This window comes from Canis lupus, chromosome 30, assembly GCF_048164855.1.
Source record: "Canis lupus baileyi chromosome 30, mCanLup2.hap1, whole genome shotgun sequence".
NCBI lineage: Eukaryota > Metazoa > Chordata > Mammalia > Carnivora > Canidae > Canis > Canis lupus.
The window spans coordinates 32,128,809-32,148,371 of NC_132867.1; the positions used below are offsets into that span (position 1 = coordinate 32,128,809).

The following is a 19,563-nucleotide window of genomic DNA, read 5'->3' on the forward strand; positions in this document are numbered from 1 at the left end:
CTCCCTCTCTGATTTCATCTTGTTTTATTTTTTTCCCTCTTTTCCCCTATGATCCTGTTTTGGTTCTTAAATTCCACATATGAGTGAGATTGTATGAGAATCCTCAAACACCTCCAGATGGGCAAACAGCCTTGGGATCACAGAGCGAATACATGGTGGGGCCAGGTCTAGGGATGAGTAACCAACATAAATATAAATGAATGGTTCCCCACGAAGCCCAACCCCAAAACCAGAAATCTCTAGGAAGAGTCCCATGTGAAGTATCCCTCCTCCTTTCTCTGTGCCCAAAATTTTTATCCTCCATGTCAGGCCAGCCGATGGCTTTTCCCGAGGCCCCAGCATCCACACTGGAGCTCCCCTCTCCCCTTGAGGACTTCCCTGGTTCCATCTGTTCTTCTAAAGCCACCATCACAGCAGTTTCTCCAAATTTTCTTTCTCAAGGTGTTCTAGGACACAAATTTCCAAGTCTCGAGTATGGAACCATCAAACTGACACCTCTCTCCTCAAAACATGCAATTCATATTTTATACAAGGCTTTTAAGAAGAAAAAAACTTCAGGGGGGACGCCTGGGTGGCTCAGTGGTTTAGCGCCTGCCTTCAGCCAGGGCGTGATCCCGGAGTCCCAGGATTGAGTCCCACATCGGGCTCCCTGCATAGAACCTGCTTCTCCCTCTGCCTCTCTCTCTTTCTGTCTTATGAATAAATAAACAAAATCTTTAAAAAATAAAAAACTTCAGGGGCACTTGGGTGGCTTAGTTGGTTGAGCTTCTGGCTCTTGGTTTCTGCTCAGGTTGTGATCTTGGGGTTGTGAGATAAAGCCCTGTATCAGGCTCTTGGCTCAGTGTGGGGTCTCTCTCCTTCCCCTGTCCATATGCACATGTTCTCTCTCTCTCTCAAATAAATAAAATCTTAAAAATGAAAAAACTTTACAGAAATGTTTTAACCTGGTTCAGCCCAAGGATTCCCGAGCTTCTTGGACCACAACACCTGTCTTCCTCAAGGAACACCAGGGGCAGGGGGCACATAGGGTAGCATGGGGAATGCTGGCTGAGGGAAGCCCAGGGCCCTGCACTCTGGAGCAAAGGGCCTGATCTGTGACCCCAATCTGAGGGCAGGTTCCTTAACCTCTCCAGATGAAAGTTCTTGCTTCCAAACTGAGAGTGAAATGAGACAACACGTAGGACACAACGTCTGTTGGGGAAGGTCACTGACAAGATGGGACTGCCAGTTGACTCAAGAGCTGGATCCGAGCACTTGGAGGCTCCTCACTCCCTCCCCATCCTTGGAATGGGGTCCTCTTGCCTTTCCTGCGCCCAGAGCTGCTCCAAGGACACGGCCTGGAGATGGTGATGGGGTGTTGAGAGCACCTGTGCAGTGCACATGATGGAACCTGGTTAGGGCCTCTTTATCAACTTTTAAGACTCAGAGTTAGGGCAGGTGTGGAGAACCCTTCGCCTTGCTGCCGCCCACCACAGGCCTCGTGTGCAAGTTTCCTTGCTTATTAAACCCACCACCTGGGGTCCTGGGCGGCTCAGTTGGTTGAGCAGCCAACTCTTGGTTTTGGCTCAGGCCATGACCTCACGGTGGTGAGATCGAACCCCGCATTAATCAGAGGGGAGTCTGCTTGACCCATGTGGGGTTCGATCTCACCACCCTGAGATCCTGACCTGAGCCAAAACCAAGAGTTGGCTGCTCATCCAACTGAGCCTCCCAGTAGGGGAGTCTGCTTGGATTCTCTCCCTCTCCCTCTGCCCCTCCCCCAGCTCATGCTCTCATGCTGTCTCCCTCTTCCTCTCCCTCTAAAATCATTTAAAACATAATTTTAGGGCAGCCCGGGTGGCTCAGCAGTTTAGCTGAGGGGTGATCCTGAGGATCCGGGATTGAGTCCCACGTCGGGCTCCCTACATGGAGCCTGCTTCTCCCTCTGCCTGTGTCTCTGCCTCTCTCTCTGTCTCGAATGAATGAATGAATGAATGAATGAATGAATGAATGAATGAATGAATGAAAGAAACATAATTGTAAACACCTGGCCACCTAGCAGCCTGGAGCGGCCTCTTGCTTCGTCCCCCCCCACCCTCTGAGTACAGGGCTGGTGCGGGTGAGGCTGGTTGCAGATTCAGAAACCACCTTCTCCGTAACCGTCAGCGCTCAGAGCGGAGCAGGAAGGTGACCTCAGGAAGTAGGGACCTAACGTGAGAGGCCCGCGGTAGAGCACGGAGCGCAGAGAAACGGCCGCGAGAGGAGTGAGGGTGGAAAAAGGACACGGTGCAGGAGGAAAATGAGGGCGACGGGAGCTCTGTAGCTGCGGCCGATGTTCGTTATTTGTAAGCCGGGCCACTTGCCACCTTATGGGTTTGTTGCTCCCCCTCGGGGCAATGCCAGGCCACATGCGCAGGTGCATCCAGGGGCCAGCGACTGAGTCACCTGCCAGGCGTGATGCCAGCCGGGCCGGGCCCCCGGGGGACTCGTTTGTGGCTTCAGCTCTGGGGCCGGGAGTGAGGGCCCTGCCTGCAGCCTACTTAGAGCCGCGTTGCTCCCGGCCCAGGGTCTGGCCCATGTCGCCGTGCGGACCGGCCCCCAGCGCGGTGGCCCTCCAGTGCCCCCCCTGGGCTCCCAAGCGCAAGGGATGGGCCTTCGGAGAGAACAGCAGGCTTGGGAAGCTGCCTTCAGGCGTGAGTGGTGGTGCAGTTTTAAGGTCGAGGTCCAGGTAGTGCAGTTTTGAGGTCAAGGTTAAGGAATCAACGATGTTCAAGAATGTGGTTTTCAACAGAGACACACGTGAGCTGAGGTTACATTCGGAGGGTGTGAGGAAGACGCGGGCAGGGGTGAACCTAACCCTGGGTCCCCCCCCAGGAGCAACAATCGCTGATCCGGTGTTGAGGAGACTTCACAGGACCTACCGATTTGGGACGAGGGTTGGATTTGGAAAGTTTGGGAGTTGGAGGTCTGGAAGGAAAGGGAGAAGGAGGGTGGAGTAAATATTTGGGTGTTTTTTTTTGTTTTTTTTTTAAGATTTTATTTATTTCTGGGATGCCTGAGTGGCTTAGTGGTTTAGCGCCTCCCTTTGGCCCAGGGTGTGATCTTGGAGTCCGGGGATCGAATCCTGCACTGGGCTCCCTATAGGGAGCCTGGTTCTCCCTCTGCCTGTGTCTCTGACTCTGTGTCTCATGAATAAATAAATACAAATCTTTAATTAAAAAAAATTTATTTCTTCATGCCTGTGTCTCTGCCTCTGTGTCTCTCATGAAGAAATAAAATCCTTTAATTAAAGATTAATAAGTAATCTTTTAATAACCTTTAATTAAAGGATCTTTATTTTTTATATTTTAAATTAATCTTTTAATTAAAGATTTTTATTTATCTCTTCATGAGACATAGTTGCAGAGACACAGGCAGAGGGAGAACCAGGCTCCCTGTGGGGAGCCCTATGTGAGACTCCATCCCTGGACTCTGGGATCATGCCCTGGGCCAAAGGGAGGCGCTCCACCACTGAGCCACCCAGGTGCTCCTATTTGGGCTTGTTTGCAATGAAACTGAGAAGGGGCACTAAGAAAAGTAAAGACCGTCTAAGTATCAAAGAAAATATAACTGTGTTCATGTTTAAGAAAATGGAACTATCATAAAGCCTAGCTTTCGAAAGCAAAAATTGCCACAATTTCCTCAAGGTGAAGATCTATTCCAGGATCAAAGTATACCTTGATTTTCCTCCATAAATCTCCAGAAAAGCACCGAAACTACCAGTCACTTCAGGCTGTTCCTTCGTAGGTTGTTTTTTTTTTTTTTTTTTTAAAGATTTTATTTTTATTTATTTGGAAGAGAGCAGGAGAGCAAAAGGTGGGGGGAGCAGCAGAGGGAGCAAGAGAAGGGAGCAGGGAGCCTGATGCGGGACTCAATCCCGGAACCTCAGGATCATGACCTGAGCCGAAGGCAGATGCCCAATAGACCGAGCCACTCAGGCGTCCCTATTCCTTTGTTTTCCATCAAAGAATTAAGAAAAACAATCAACAAAGTTAAATAAGAACTTCTAGATCAAGTAGCTTCTACTTTAATTTTTCCTGTCTGGACAGATGATACAGTGAAGAGCTTGCTCTAACCTAACTGCCCCTCTGTTAACCACAAAATGTGTCTAATTGTTGAGAGAATAAAATTAACATAGGATGTTTCTCCCTCAGGATTTAATAGGTTGTTACTTGAGATTGTCTTGAAGTAGCCTCAAACCTGTACAAACTTTAAACAGAATCAAAATGAGAGTGTGATGACAAGAGGATACAGGAAAAACTGGGATAATTGAATCTAAAATGAAACAATGGGGCAGCCCGGGTGGCTCAGCGGTTTAGCACCGCCTTCAGCCCAGGGCCTGCTCCTGGAGACCTGGGATCGAGTCCTGCATCGGGCTCCCCGCAGGGAGTCTGCTTCTCCCTCTGCCTCTCTCTCACTGTGTGTCTCTCATGAATAAATAAATAAAATCTTTTAAAAAATAAGATGGAACAATGAAGCTGACATGATGACTGAAAACCCTTCGACTGGAAAAATGTTCAGACCCTGAGTTCAATGTCAAACATATGGGTGAGGCTCTTGCTCAAGTAGCAAAAATTATGCAAATGTTATGTGACTTAACATCAATCTTTCCCATTCAATCTTGCTACTTCATTATGTTGATACATATCAAAATTTATATAATAGAAACATTTAGACTGTTTTTTCATAGTGGCAACACCACTAGGAATACCAGGATCTAAGAAGCAGTATAATAAAACAGAATGCTTTGGTAATGCTGGTCTACCTAAAAACACCAAAAGACACTCAAATTCACAGCCATTGAACCTGTGTAACGGGGAGAACTTTCTATTAAGGGAAACCCACGTATTTTTTTTTAAGATTTTTAAAATTTATTTTAGAGAGAGTGAGCAGGAAGGAGAAGAGGGGAAAGAGAGGGAGAGAGAATCTAAAGCAGACTCCACACTGAGTGTGGAACCCGATGGGGGGCTCAATCTCACAACCATGAGATTCTGACCTGAAACCAAGAGTTGTACTCTTAACCAACTGAGTCACCCAGGTGCCCCTCATGTATTTTTAGATGATTATAGAGGGCTCCATCTTTTCTTACAATACCTGTAAGGGTATGAACATTACCCCCCAGACACGCCTTTTTTAAGTGAGTAAACAGAGGAAGATTGAGTGATTTGCTCACAAGTACAAAACAAATTCATGCCAGAATCAGGAATAGAGACAACAGCCACTATTTCAGTTGGTCTTCCGGCATGCCCTTCGCTAGCCTTCATACTAGCATTTTACGAGTCTGAGCATAACCTATTTCTCTTTATGTCACAAAGAGAAACTGCTTCTTTGACCAGGTCCACTCGAATAACTGAAAGTGAACAAGCAGATTCTTATGGTTTGTTTTCTCCAAATGATTTCACAATATTGGGATGTGTGAGAAGTAATATTTATTGCAACATGTTACAAGAGAGTGGCAACCAGTAAATGGTCTTACAAGTTGTTGGAAGCAAGACAACTGACACTGGAAGGAATAATGAAACAAGAAGGCGTCTAGACAAATGCACAGCATTCCACAACCGCTTCATACTCTGTGCACGGTAAATCCTCTCAGAGAGGAGAGAAGGTAAAATCAAAATAAGGCTTGTTAGAAGCTGCATATTAATACCATTGCTATTATTCTGTCTTACAACAAAAGGTGCTGTATAATCCCTCTGGAGGAAAAAAGTGCAACACGAAGCCTCTATAAAGCAAACATAGCAATAAGGACCCAACCACCGCTTTGACATCTCTCCTAGGAATACACACGGTGCAAAAAAAGTGCTTCAAACTCAGCAAAAGGAGGTTTCGACTGGAATATGGACTTTCAGGTTAAAGATATATTTTGCAGGAAGAGTTCACCCAAAGTGCAAGAGCTACCGCAGAGAGACACTTGCAGGTGGTAACTAAGTGGAAGAAATGCCTAATTTTTCACTAGGTCATAATGATTCCCTTTGGGAAGAAGTGCTTTATCTTGAAACTAATTATTCCAGTTTTTGTTATATGGTTCATGCTTTTAGACTGCAATTGTCTCAAACTTGCTTGATGCTGAATTTTGTAATGTCAGAAAATAACAGCCTGCCAAAAGAGAATCCCATTAGATGGATCCCTGGAGCTGCTTTTACAAGAAGCATGTTGCTGAGCTGCCTTACAGCCTTTTCACATTAACCATATGAAGCTGAGCTTATTTGACCTCATATTATTCGTTCTCAAATAAAGTCACGTTGGAGGAATTGTCTTTAAAAGAGGCTTTCAAACTGGTCCTTCAGGCATTTAAAAAATCTTCATATAAAAGTCCACTTCTTTAATACATATGAACAAACACCTTTCCTTTAAAAAAATCTCATTTTTAAGCCAAAATAAATTACAACTTGCTGAAATATCCTTTCTAATGGCTCAGTGCTTATTTCAGGTACATGGAGCTGTATTTTTTTTTTTTTTTTTGCACATCTTCAGAAATTAAAGATACTAAAACACAATGGTTAACTCTTAAAATGACATGAAGATATAACCCTGGCTCAAGGAATAGATCAAGCTTTTAAGTCTTTAGGAATAAAAAACTGATTCTTATCATCCCATCCATATAGTTTTATATTATATACATATTAACAATCTATTAAATGATTTTTTAAAAAAGCACAGAAACTTCATCAAACTATTTTAAAACTCAGAGCACAGAAGTGTAAAGAAACAGAACATTTAATGTACAATCTATCCCGTTTGGCAATGTGTAAATCATGTCGAGGGAAGAAAACTTATCTACAAATATAACAAAAGAAAAGGAAGTGTGCTCTAAGAAGTGCTCTCAGGTCCAAAGCTCTTCAGTTCTTCCAAATTTGTAGATCAGAGTGCTAGAAAGATATTAAAAGAAATCATGAGGAAACAGTGCATGGGAATGAGCAACAAAGAAGTCACTTTCTAAGCATGCTTTGACAGGTATCTCCCTGGTTCCTCTGGATCAATTTCTAAAAATAAAGACTGCAGTGGTACTGGTCTGAATGTGCTCATTTTATACAGCAGTTTGTTGGCCTTGATGGCTAAGCTTGGTTGATTAAATAGACTTTCTTAAAGCCTGGGAAGTTATTAGATAGAAAACCTGTAAGGAAAAGAGGCATTTCTCATAGCACAGGGATGAGGGCCACTTTACATCGCTGGGCTTAGGTCATACCTGGGCTATGATAACCGAGGAATCCTAAAACAGACCAGGCCGCACTTCTTCATTCATTTACCATATAATTACCGTCCCCGGAGGACTGGCTAGGCAGCGGGCCCTAGCTAAGTTCTAGGAATGTTGGAGTCACAGCAAAGCAAATGGTACTCACGAGCAGAGCTGAGAGCCTGAGGAAGACCATCAAATTTCAACAGCAAAAAAAATGCTGTAAAGGCAACACACCTGGTGCCAAGAAAGTGAAACAGAAGTAGCTAGAGAGGTCGAGAAGGTCTTCCTGAGAAAGTGGCGGCTGAGCTGGGATCTGAAGGAAGGGTGGAAATGATCTTGGTGAAGTACAGGGGGAAGAAGGAGGGTGCAGGGGACAGAGGTAGGGCACGCTGGGGCCGTAAGTTGAGCTGTGGGTACACGGGATGTGTTGGATTTGAAATGTCAGCCACCCAGGAGAGGGAGGAAAGTGGACACTTGGTTCAGACGTGGAGACAGACCCTTGTGACTCATTGGCATATATGCAGTAATCAAGGTCTTGAGCATAAAGGAGTTCACTTTGAGGGAGAAGAGGCCTGGACTTGAGCCGTAAGAAACTTCAAAAGTTAGTAGCCAGTGGGTGGAGGGCCAGCTGCAAAGGAAGCAGAGGAAGAGTGGCCACAGACATAGGAGCCACACTCTGCTACTTAGAAAGGCCCAGCACAGAGGAAGCACACAGAAGGGTGGTTAACTTGCCAGGCTCTGAGCTAAGCATTCAGTTAATGCAGTAGCCAGGGCACATGAGCACAGGAGTTTTTCTTTCTTTCTTTCTTTTTCTTCTTTTTTCTCTTTTCTTTTCTTTTCTTTTCTTTTCTAAGATTGTATTTATTTATTCATGAACAACACAGAAAGACAGGCAGAGACAGGCAGAGGGAGAAGCAGGCTCCCTACAGGGAGCCCAATGAGGAACTCAATCCCAGGACCCCAGGATCACGACCTGAACTGAAGGCAGATGCTCAACCACTGAGCTACCCAGGAGTCCCTAGATTAGAGTTTCAAGATCTGATATCTGAGATCTTGAAAGATCTTGAAGATCTAAGATCTTGAAACTCTAAACAGTGCCTAAGATGTCTTCAGGAAAACTTAACTGTATCCCCAAAGGACTGTTGGTCACATGCCAGGAAATAATTACAAGACAGCAGAAACCATCAAACATCTTTGAAAGCCACAAGTGTCCAGGCCACGATGCAGTAAGAGAGCAGAGCACAGCGGTCTCCTTAAACGGAGGGGACGGAGCTGAGAGTTCAGAGAGGCCAAAGCGGCTAGAGTCCGTGAGGCAGAGTACACACGGCTAAGGAGAGAGGGAGACATGCAGGAGACTCCCCTTGAGTCTTCTGCTGAGAACTGATGAGCAGATGAATGTGAAGAAACTACTCAAGGGGAGGGAAGGAGTAAGTCCCAGAGCTGTCACAGGGCTGGGAAGACTTCCCAACCTCCTAAGCAGTGGGAAGCCTCAGAATCGATGGTGCATAAAATGCACCCCCTTAGTCAGGGGACATGTCACCCCTAGACTGGGGCAGCTCTGGCTCTGTCCTCCAAAGCTTACAAGCGAGACTCAAAAGGATCGAACTGTCTCCGAGTGACCTAAGTGCACCCAGGATGAAGATAAAAAATGTTTAAAGGAATGCCAAAAAATCCAGCCCCCACCCCCACAACCAGCTGCATGTGAAGAAGCAACTGAAAGGAGAAAGACCCAAAATAAAGAGAGTAGAAATTAACAAGCAGAGACTCAGAACTGACACAGAGGAACTCTGAAACAGTTAATAAACATGCGTCCTATGTTCAAGAAGGTGCTGGAGAGTGTGAGCATGTTAAGGAGAAATAAGGAAAATCAAGCAAATGGAGATGAAACCCATGTGTCTGAGGTGACACACCCCTGGATAGGAGTGATAGTGGACACCTGCAGGAGAGGAGACTAGTGTGACCATAAAGATATAACAAGAGCAAGTGTCCCAAATGAAACACAGAAAACAAAAACCAAAAAAGGACGAAGTACTAGGGGTAATGACTCAAGCAGCCCAGTATATATGGATTCCGACGACAGTGGGATGGACGGGGGAAAATCTTTGAATAAATAATGGCTGAAAAGATTCCAAATTCAATGAAAACAAAACCCACAGAGAGATCCAAGAAACTCAATGAACCCCAAACAGAATAAACATGCAGAAGGCTTCATCTCAGCACATAATAATCAGGTTGCTTTAAAACAGTGACAAAAACAAAGTTCTTCAACGCTTAGATCTTAATGATTTGGGGGGTAGGGCTATAAATTTATAAGTGGATGCCTAAAATACTTATTTTTATGTTAAAAGACATTCATTCTGAAAAGCATAGGATATGGGCTTAATATTTTTATTAGTAAGTTCCAATGTGGGGCTCAAACTCATGAGCCTGAGATCATGACCCAAGCTGAGATCAAGAGTTAGATGCTTAACCAACTAAGCCACCCAGGTGCCCCATGAGCTTTATTTTAGGGTTTTTTTTAGAAGATTGCCCCTGAAAAATACTTTTGCTTCGTTTTTTTATTTACTTTTCTTAAATACTTAATCAAAAATTCAATTTCCTAACCAGTTTTGTATATGACATGATAATAACATATATTAAATCTGATTTCTGTTTTTTTTTTTTTAAATAAAACCTGGTATGGTTTTTAATAGGCTATGGAAGAGTAGTCTGGGTTCAAGTCTCTGCTCTGCAATTACTAGCTGGTGTCCCGAAGTAGGCTTTGAACCTTATTTCCTCATCTATAAAATGGGAGCATCACCTGGTTTGTAAGTAGTATTTTAGACAATTACATGGGAACTGCAAAGGCAACATATATAAATCATCCAGCTGAGCTCTTAGCTCAGAGCAGGACCCCAATTAAATAGTTTACATATGCCCCTTTATACAACAGTGGAATTTTCACCTTTTCAAAGAAGTTCTACACACTGTTAACTAATTCAAAGGATTTATACATGTTTCATTCTATATGCTGCTCTTATAATGAAGTGAGATTTCTGTAAATGCTTTAGGTGTGGTTAAGAAATTAGGCAACTTACCTAAAAAATATAAGTGCATTTTGAAAAAACACAGCTAATCCTGGATAAACATCAGTATCTGCACATACAAAGTAAAAACAGATTAGAAGATTGCAAAAGGCAAATGGCAGTGGTGCAGTATTTGTGCCACTCACAATGACACACTCTGTATATTATAAAATACGGCTATTATTCATTATCTATGATGAAACTTTAGGAAGAAAATATCCATCTTATTCTCCCAAAACATCTTATTCTCACTCTGGATAAAAGACAGTGAACTTCGTAGATTCTCTTTTTTGTCTAAGGCGATTCCTATTTGCTTGTAGCTGCAAGAGAGCTGCTAAGGAAGCAGCAGTAGCTCGCTCTGCCCTTATTTGCAGTTTTGCCTCTTGAGGTTTCACTTATCCTCGATCAAGCAGATGATCCTCCTGATGGGTCATCAGTAGGTCACCAGTAGCCTAAAGCTACATCACTCACCTCCCTTCATCTAGTCACACAGATGTGTTGTTATCTCACATCATCACCAGAATGAGAGGGTGATTATAGTACAAGATATTTTGAGAGAGAGAGAGAGACCATATTCATGTAACTTATTACAGTATACTGTTAGAATTGTTCCATTTTATTATTAGTCCTTGTGGTTAATCTCTTACTGTGCTCAACCTTTATCATAGCTCCTCAAACTTTATCATAGCTCCTCAAACTTTATCATAGCTTCTCATGTATAGGGATATCAGAGTACAGGTAGGGTTCAGTACTCTCCATGGTTGCAGGCATCCATGGCGGGGGTCTTGGTATATAACCCCCATGGAAAAGGTGGGGGGAAAACTATTGTATAGAAATACAAAAATGGGGGTGCCTGGGTGGCTTAGTGGTTGAATGTCTACCTTTGGCTCAGGTTGTGATCCCAGGATCCCGGGCGGGATCAAGTCCCGCATCAGGCTCCCCATGGGAGCCTGCTTCTCCATCTGCCTATGTCTCTGTCTCTCTATCTCTCATGAATAAATAAATAAAATCTTAAAAAAAAATGTAAGAAAGATACAATTTAATTCTTGATGATTTAGTAGTCTAATAATCTGTATACTTATAGTGGGCAAATTATTTAGTCTTATTATGCCTTAGTTTCCTCATTTGTAAAATGGGCATTATAACATCACCTACCCCACAGAGTATGAGAAATGTATGACTGTGTGTATAGTGCTTCGAATAGTACTTGGCCCATAAAGTGCTATGTAAATGTTAGCTGCTATTATGATTAGTCATAGGTCAAGAAAATCTGCACAACAAAAGATTTGAAATATGTGTCAGAAATGCTCTCTGAAGCAAAAGCATATTCAATTTATAAACAGGAAAGTATATATAATGAGCACTGCTGTACAAATAAAAAGATGAAATCCACAACTGAGAAATTTCTTTTTTTATTTTATTTTATTTATTTATTCATGAGCGAGATAGAAAGAGAGACAGAGGCACAGAAAGAGGGAGAAGGCTCCCTGTGGGGAGCCCAATGCGGGACTTGATCTCAGGACCCCGGGGGATCACGCCTTGAGCCAAAGGCAGACACTCAACTGCTGAGCCACCCAGGCATCCCCACAATTGAGAAATTTCTCATTGTGTACTAGTTCTTTAAAAAAAAAACACACAAAACCAATGACTGCACAACCTTTACAAACTTCCTACTTCCCTACACACCTTCCAGAAATGATAATTTATGCCCATTTTCATAACAGAAACTGGAAAGTTCCACCAGTTGCTTGAAGTCACTAAGTAGATTTTCCAAGGAAATCAGTAATAGTACTTAGAGTCAGGGACAGAGTGAGCTTAAAACACACTTCCCTATATGATTGCATTTATATGAAATAGGCAAATCTACAAAGACAGATTAGTGGTTATCTAGGGCTGGTGGAGAAGGTAATGGAAGTGACTGCTAATGAGTAAGGGGTTTCTTCTGGGATGACAGCGTTCTAAAATCAGAATGTGGGGTGCCTGGGTGGCTCAGGTGGTTAAGTGTCTGACTTCGGCATAGGGTCCTGGGATCATGCCTGCCATCCGGCTCCCTGCTCGGTGGGGGGAGTCTGTTTCTCCCTCTGCCGCTCCCCTGACTTATGCTTTCCAGTCCCCTTCAAATAAATAAAATCTTTAAAAAAAAATTGGATTGTGTGATGGTAGCACGTCTCTAGGTATATTAAAAACACTGAAACAAAACAAAAAAAAAAATAAAAAAATAAAAAAAAATAAAAAAAAAATAAAAACACTGAAACATACACTTTAAAGGGGTAAATTACTTGAAATGCAAATTATATCTTAATAAAGCCGTTTTTAATAAAGCACTTTCCTTTACATGAGGTTCATACTAGAACTGTGTCCTCCATTAGTATTTTTAATTAAAATAACTCTTTCTTTCTTTCTTTCTTTCTTTCTTTCTTTCTTTCTTTCTTTCTTTCTTTCTTTCTAAGTAATCTCTACACCCAACGTGGGGCTCAAACTCACAACCCTGAGATCAAGAGTTGTACACTGTCCCTCCAACTGAGCCAGTCAGGCACCCCTACATTTTAGATATATTTGATGAATAATATTATCTAAACAGCAGTCAACCACTTGTACTGACTTATTTTTTTTTTTAAGATTTTATTTATTTCCTTGAGAGAGAGCATGTGAGAGAGAGAGAGCGCACACAAGCAGAGGGAGGGGCAGAAGGAGAAGCAGATTCCCCGCTGAGCAGGGAGCCCAATGTGGAATTTGATCCCAGGACCCCTGGATCATGACCTATGCTGAAGGTAGACACTCAATCACTGAGCCCCCCAGGTGCTCCAGGAAATAAGTTATTTTGTGCTGAAAGACAAAAATTTTCAAAGATAGAGCTAGGAATTGAAGGAGTCCTATCAAGGGTATTAAAACATCAGCTGTGGGTAAGGACAAGGCCATGCGGCAGTTAGACAAAGAGATTGCAGGGGTAGAAGGATCAGAAGATGAGTAAGTGGTGTTACGTGTTATCTGAAACAGACTCCTGGTCTTTGAAGTGAAGGGAGAGAAAAGCAGGTTCTTCTAAGACTGGATCCTGCCTTTTGACCCCACCCTGGAGGAAAACCATGGTGCCTGGAGTAGCCACAAAACTCAGGATGGTGCACTGTGAGCTCACTCCACTGAGTGAGTGAGCAGGTTTCTGCATGAAGGCTACAGTCATGTCTTCAGTCTTACCCCTAAAAATCTCCCCTGTACCTATGCCTAAAAATTCCAGGCTGGGTTGGAGAGAGGACATCTCAGTGGAATACTGGGGTTTATACCCCTGAGCTGAAACTCTCGAGGCAAGGTATGTTTTGGAATTCAGAAATTTTCACATGTAGGAATGGTGATGCAGGGCAGAAATACAACATAGCAGCCCAGCTCTGTTGGGACCAGCCTCCACAAGGAAATACAACCACATTCTAGCAAGAAAACATCTGAATATCAATTCAATGGAATAAAGACCATAAGGAGCCCCCGTCAACTTAGGTCAGGTTTGGCTGCCAATCTGGTTATGAGAAACCTAACTTTCAGCACTTTGTGGATTTTAGGATTATGTATATGGGATTGTAGAGCTGTACAGATTTCTCACTTTACCACTTACAACCCTCAGTAAATGGACCTCGAGTATACAGCCTGGCTGTCCAAGGTAAAGAAGGTAATCAGAAGCACTAGAAATGGCTGAGAGTTACCTGGTCTTGTCAGTGGCTTAGATTCCACAACCAAGCTATCCCACTGCACTCAGCGACCCCACTAACAGCTTTTATTAAACAACTTAGGTATCTTCAAGCTAAGTGAATAGTTACACTAAATTTTACTCCAGGTGGAGCTAACGGACTACGCTACATGTAAAAGACGTATGTGAATCTCTATGAAATAAAAGAGGAGTAAAATTAATTAGTTAGTTAATTTAAGAAAAAAAGAAATAAAAAGGAGAAATAAATACTTACTTTGGGTAACATATGCACCAAAGAGAATCCACATGGAAGCAATAAGTGATCCAAACATCAACATGAAACCAATGAAGAGCCAAACTCGAGCACCTATATAAAGAACAGGCTTTAGGATTTCCGCTCATTTCTGCAGCTGTCTTAAGAATGAGTCACAATGGAAACACCATTAACTTAATACATGCTATGCATATCAAAGACAGCCACATATTCCCATATTCATATGGAATATGTGAGCAGCACTACACCTGCTCTAACAATTAACTGAATAAAGACTTAAAAAACAAATTAAAAGGGGTTAAGCCACACTTGGGAAGAGGAAAAAAAAGAGAATCATCTTTCTGCTGGCTACAGAAACTAATACCCTGGCGAACTAAACTAGGTGAGCATCTAAGTAATTACATGACTGAATTGATTAACTGATTAATTAAACCCTAAAGCCATCATTAGCTTTGCCAGAGGAGTAACCTGGATTCCAACAGCCATTGATTTTAAATAATAACATTTTATTTATATACTATGAGCAGTAAAACATGACTAAAATAGAACTTCTAGGAGTAATCTTAACAATTATATACAATCATAACTAGGCCTATATAAAGAGACCTTTTATTTTCTGCTGATAAATTCCTCTTTGCCAGTGTACACTGACAACTCAAAGTGCCTTTACCTGTTCTTCCTAAACAGCCGCTTTCATAGCTGTCACCTCTCACCTGAGCATTGGACACAGCATTTATCCTGCAACAACACAAAATCATCTCCTAAGCTTTGATGCTGCTAAGATAGTCACAGATGTTTATATATCATTTCGAAGAGAAACATCTCCTAATTAAAGTCAGTATCTGGATAATTGAACATTTCTTTTTAACTTAACAAATATTCTCGTGGATAGAAATGTTACAGAACTCTTTACCTAAACTTCACCCAGAAAACATACTTAGTTTTAAGAAATTACTATCACTAAAAAAAAAAAAAAGAAGAATTTACTATCACTTGTCTCCAGAGATTATGAAAGAGGGGCCAATTTTCTGAGTTCTTCGCCTATTTTACATTTACACATGAATGAGTCAGGGTGAGTCATCGTATTTTAAGGTTCTCATTAATCAAGAGTTAAGTTCCTCTTTTTGTTAAAGGTCAAGTGATTTTCTCTGATCCATTTCTCAAAGTCACACATTTGATGTCTGTATAATAAACAGGCCCACTTTACTCACGCTCTTCCCATTTTTGTTAGAGCAAGGTGCATTTATAGTAGAAATGTAGATAGTATAGTATGTATAGTAGAAAAGCCTCTTCTCTGCACCCTTCATAGATGTAAGTAGTTCTACCTTCTACAATTTAACTTTTTAAAAAATATTTATTTAGAGAGAGAAAGAGCGCACCAGCAGGGTAGGGAGGGGCAGGAGGAGAGGGAGAGAGAATCTTAAGCAGGCTCCATGCCCCAGTGTGGAGCCAACAGGGGGCTCAATCTCATGACCCTGAGCCAAAATCAAGAGTTGGACACTTAATTCACTGAGCCACCCAGGTACCCCCACAATTTAACTTTTATAACTCTTTACAGTATAAGGAAGTTATGTAATCTTAACGTTTTAACGTATTTTAAAATTAATAAAAGATATCCACAGAAAGTTTCCAAACTCTTTTATGAAGTGAGATTTAACAGTTAAGCCCAAAAATGATTTAATAAAAAAGAAAAGCCATAGGCCAATCTCATTAGAGGCCAATCCCCCCTCCTGTCAGCTACTGGCAAACACAAAAAAATAAATTATTCTCCATGCTAAAAGTTCCATGTGTTACAATACTCAAGGAATGATTCTCTAAAAAACAATCTAGAAATGTAACATATTTCATTAAATCTAAGATGCCACTGATTTTTTTATGATCCATGATTATTTTTTTTACCACCAAGAAAAAGGAATATTATCAATTGTGGGGCGCCTGGGTGGCTCAGTGGGTTAAGCATCGGACTCTTGATTTTAGCTCAGGTCATCATCTCAAGGTCATGACCCCAAGTCTGCTCAGCGTGGAGTCCGCTTATGCCTCTCCCTCTGCTCCCTTCGGCTCTTTTCCATGTGCCTGCACTTTCTCCCTCAAATAAATAAATAAACATCTTAAAAAAAAAATAGATTCTCTCCCCCCACCCTCTTATTCCCCACCACCAAAATTTACATATATATAAAATCAACTGTAATTATAAGGTAACACTGACTATAAGAAGCACTCCCATATTCAGAAATATTCAAATATAAAAAATAATCTTGGGACTGATAAAATACAGTACTGACCAGTTTAACAATATTATAAGAAGAAAAATCATGTGATAATCTATAGATGCTAAAAAGATATGTGACTAAATTCAACACTCATTCTTGATTTTTAAAATCTTAATAAAATGGGGAAAAATATATATTTATCATGTCAAAGAAGAATCCATTGATTATTAAAAGGTTATTCCAGATATTAAAAACTATAAGGAAAACATGTTTTTTGGAAAACAATCTTGAATTAAGAATTATTTTCATACTTACATGAAGAAAGCCAATGTGGAGAACACACCACACGTGTGAAAGGCATGGTTTAACTGCTCTGGCTTAGGGTACACCACGGCAGCATCAATCATTATCCACCAACCTGTAAAAAACTTGTGCAAGAGCCCAAGTCATTAAAATAACACTACCACTTTGGCTTAGCATGAAGTTACTTGCTCTGTAAAATTCCTATATTTCTACAGACCATATAAATGAAACATAATATATTTCTACTTTAGAGTTTTGGATGTGGAAATATAAAAAATAAGAATCCCTTGTTGACTTACTCTTGATAACATCTGAGCTGAATTTACCTAATCAAATCAGTGTAAGATTCTGAAGTTCTGCTCTCAATTCAAGATTTAAAAAATGTGTTATCGGGGATCCCTGGGTGGCGCAGCGGTTTAGCGCCTGCCTTTGGCCCAGGGCGTGATCCTGGAGACCCGGGATCGAATCCCACGTCGGCTCCCGGTGCATGGAGCCTGCTTCTCCCTCTGCCTGTGTCTCTGCCTCTCTCTCTCTCTCTCTCTCTGTATGAGTATCATAAATAAATAAAAATTAAAAAAAAAAATCTCTCTCCTCATTCCTACCCAGCCAGACCTAGGGCCCTTTCTCAGGGATAGCTGTAATTTCCATTAAAAAAAAAAAAAGAAAATGTGTTATCTGGAACAAATTATCTTCTTCTTTTATCCTCCATAATTACACGCACTGAAGCTCTCTTTAAAATATATTATTTATTTATTTGAGCATAAGAGCACGAGCATACATGTGCACAGTGGGAGGGGCAGAGGAAGAGAATCTCCAGCTGACTCCCAGCTGCGTGCAGAGCCCAACACAGAGCCAGATCTCACAACCCTGAGATCATGACCTGAGCCAAAATCAGGAGTCGGATGCTTAACCCACTGAGCCACCCAGGCACCCCTGAAGCTCTCTTAAGTAACCTCCAGCTAACCAGCTCCTGATTACCTGATGTGTCTCATTCTCTCCAGAGAACATTCCTCTTTGATATGCCCAAGCTCTTCTGCTTCCACAAATGAGCTGCATTACCAGGGGTCAGCTGTCATGTCTCCAAAACTATTTAAGCTTGCTGCAGTTTTTTTTTTTTTGTTTTTTTATTGTTTTGTTTTTTTTTGCCTGCTGCAGTTTTAATCGATGATGCAGTTTGATTAAATGCTGCCTAACTGTCTGAACATAAGTTTGTAAAATGTAATGTTTCTATGTAAACTAAGCTGAAAAGACTTAGAGGAACTTTTGAAGAACGTCATGGACAAATTAAGTGCAGGTGAGATGACCACAAAGCGCATAAAAAAAGTAGAGAATTCACAATTATCTTTAATTCCTGCTCTGGGTTATTTATTTTTTTTCTACTAGACTTCAGGTATAGAACTGTATACTGAAAGAGATACATTTTAAAAATGTAATGGATACTGAAATTGGCTTCAGAAACTCAGGGCAGGGAGTAGATGATGGAACACTAAAGCAAGATGGTCGTGATTTTTTTCTGAAGCTGGACTGTTTGAACATGGGATGAGTAGGGTTCTTGATCCCATTCTATTTTTGTTGACTGTACATGCTTAACATGTTTTGTAATAAAAAATTGAAAAAGAAAAAAAATGTTAGGAAGAAAACGAAGCAAGTGTTTCCTCCACAAATGTCTTCCTCTCTTCCCTGTCAGAGCTGCAGCGGGGGGTAACTGGGCTGGGGTCCTTTCCCTAGAGCACTGCAGGGCTTCAGTTCTAACACAGCCTCAGGTCCTTACTGCTATCTACACATCCTGAATCTCAGTGAGTCACAACACTATTTGGTTATCAAATTCCAAGCCTCTGATGAGCTTACAGGACTTATATTGTATCATTAACTTAAAAAATGCTACTGCTTGTAATAATTGTATTATCACTTGAACTGAAGATATTAAGTTTAACAATTTTTTTTTATTTTATTTATTTATTCATAGAGAGAGAGAGAGAGAGAGGGGCAGAGACACAGGCAGAGGGAGAGGGAGAAGCAGGCATCATACAGAGAGCCTGACACGGGACTCGATCCAGGGTCTCCAGGATCACGCCCCGGGCTGCAGGCGGCGCTAAACCGCTGCGCCACTGGGGCTGCCCAGTTTAACAAATTTATAAAGTCAAACCAACCCAGGGCTTGCTTACCATGTTTTGTTCAGCAATATCTAGAATTCTAATTATTCCTCTAAAATAACAGTGAAATAAACACTTCTGAAAAGGTATTCATGATCCAAAGGAATTGACAATTTTCAGGGCAAAGGGATGCCTGGGTGACTCAGTGGTTGAGCGTCTGCCTTTGACTCAGGGCATGATCTCTGGGTCCTGGGATCAAATCCCACATTGGGCTCCCCAAGGGGAGCCTGCCTCTTTCTCTGCCTGTGTCTCTGCCTCTCTCTTTCTCTCTGTTTCTCATGAATAAAAAAATAAAATCTTAAAAAAAAAAATTTTTTTTTAGGGCAAAAAATTAGGCAAAGTGTCACCAACCAGGCCTTTTCACTTACCAATATGCCTGCCACCACAGAAGCCACAGCATTTCTTCTCTCACTCCAGTCAATACATTCACATTCTGGCCAACGGAAATTATCGAGGAAGCCTGCCATTTTCACCCCGTAAGCATGGATTTTTCATTAAACTCTGTATTCGACAAATAAAAAGAAAAAAATATTCAAATCTAAGGAAATGTTTTTAAGAAGTGAAATATCAAAAAAAAAAAAAAAAAAAAAGAAGTGAAATATCTTTTCCTTTCTTAAAGTTTTAAACAGAAATTGGCTTTAGGTCCAGACCTAGAGTTAAGGAAGAAAAATTAAATACTTTAATGAATAC

General features: G+C 41.6%; 1 protein-coding gene across 4 annotated transcripts in view; it reads right to left on the reverse strand.

The window, feature by feature from the left end:
* Positions 1-5,430: 5,430 nt before the first annotated feature.
* The window catches only part of TMEM50B (transmembrane protein 50B), a 55,999-nt gene continuing 41,866 nt past the window's right edge, over positions 5,431-19,563 (reverse strand). For all 4 annotated transcript variants that reach the window (XM_072806826.1, XM_072806824.1, XM_072806825.1 and 1 more), the window contains 6 exons: positions 19,242-19,374; positions 16,733-16,845; positions 14,878-14,945; positions 14,208-14,300; positions 10,273-10,330; positions 5,431-6,887 (listed from right to left, as the gene is read on the reverse strand). In XM_072806826.1, coding sequence (XP_072662927.1) covers positions 6,842-6,887; positions 10,273-10,330; positions 14,208-14,300; positions 14,878-14,945; positions 16,733-16,845; positions 19,242-19,340 — 477 coding nt within the window. In that variant the 5' untranslated portion in view covers positions 19,341-19,374 and the 3' untranslated portion in view covers positions 5,431-6,841. The remainder of the gene's footprint in view (positions 6,888-10,272; positions 10,331-14,207; positions 14,301-14,877; positions 14,946-16,732; positions 16,846-19,241; positions 19,375-19,563) is intronic.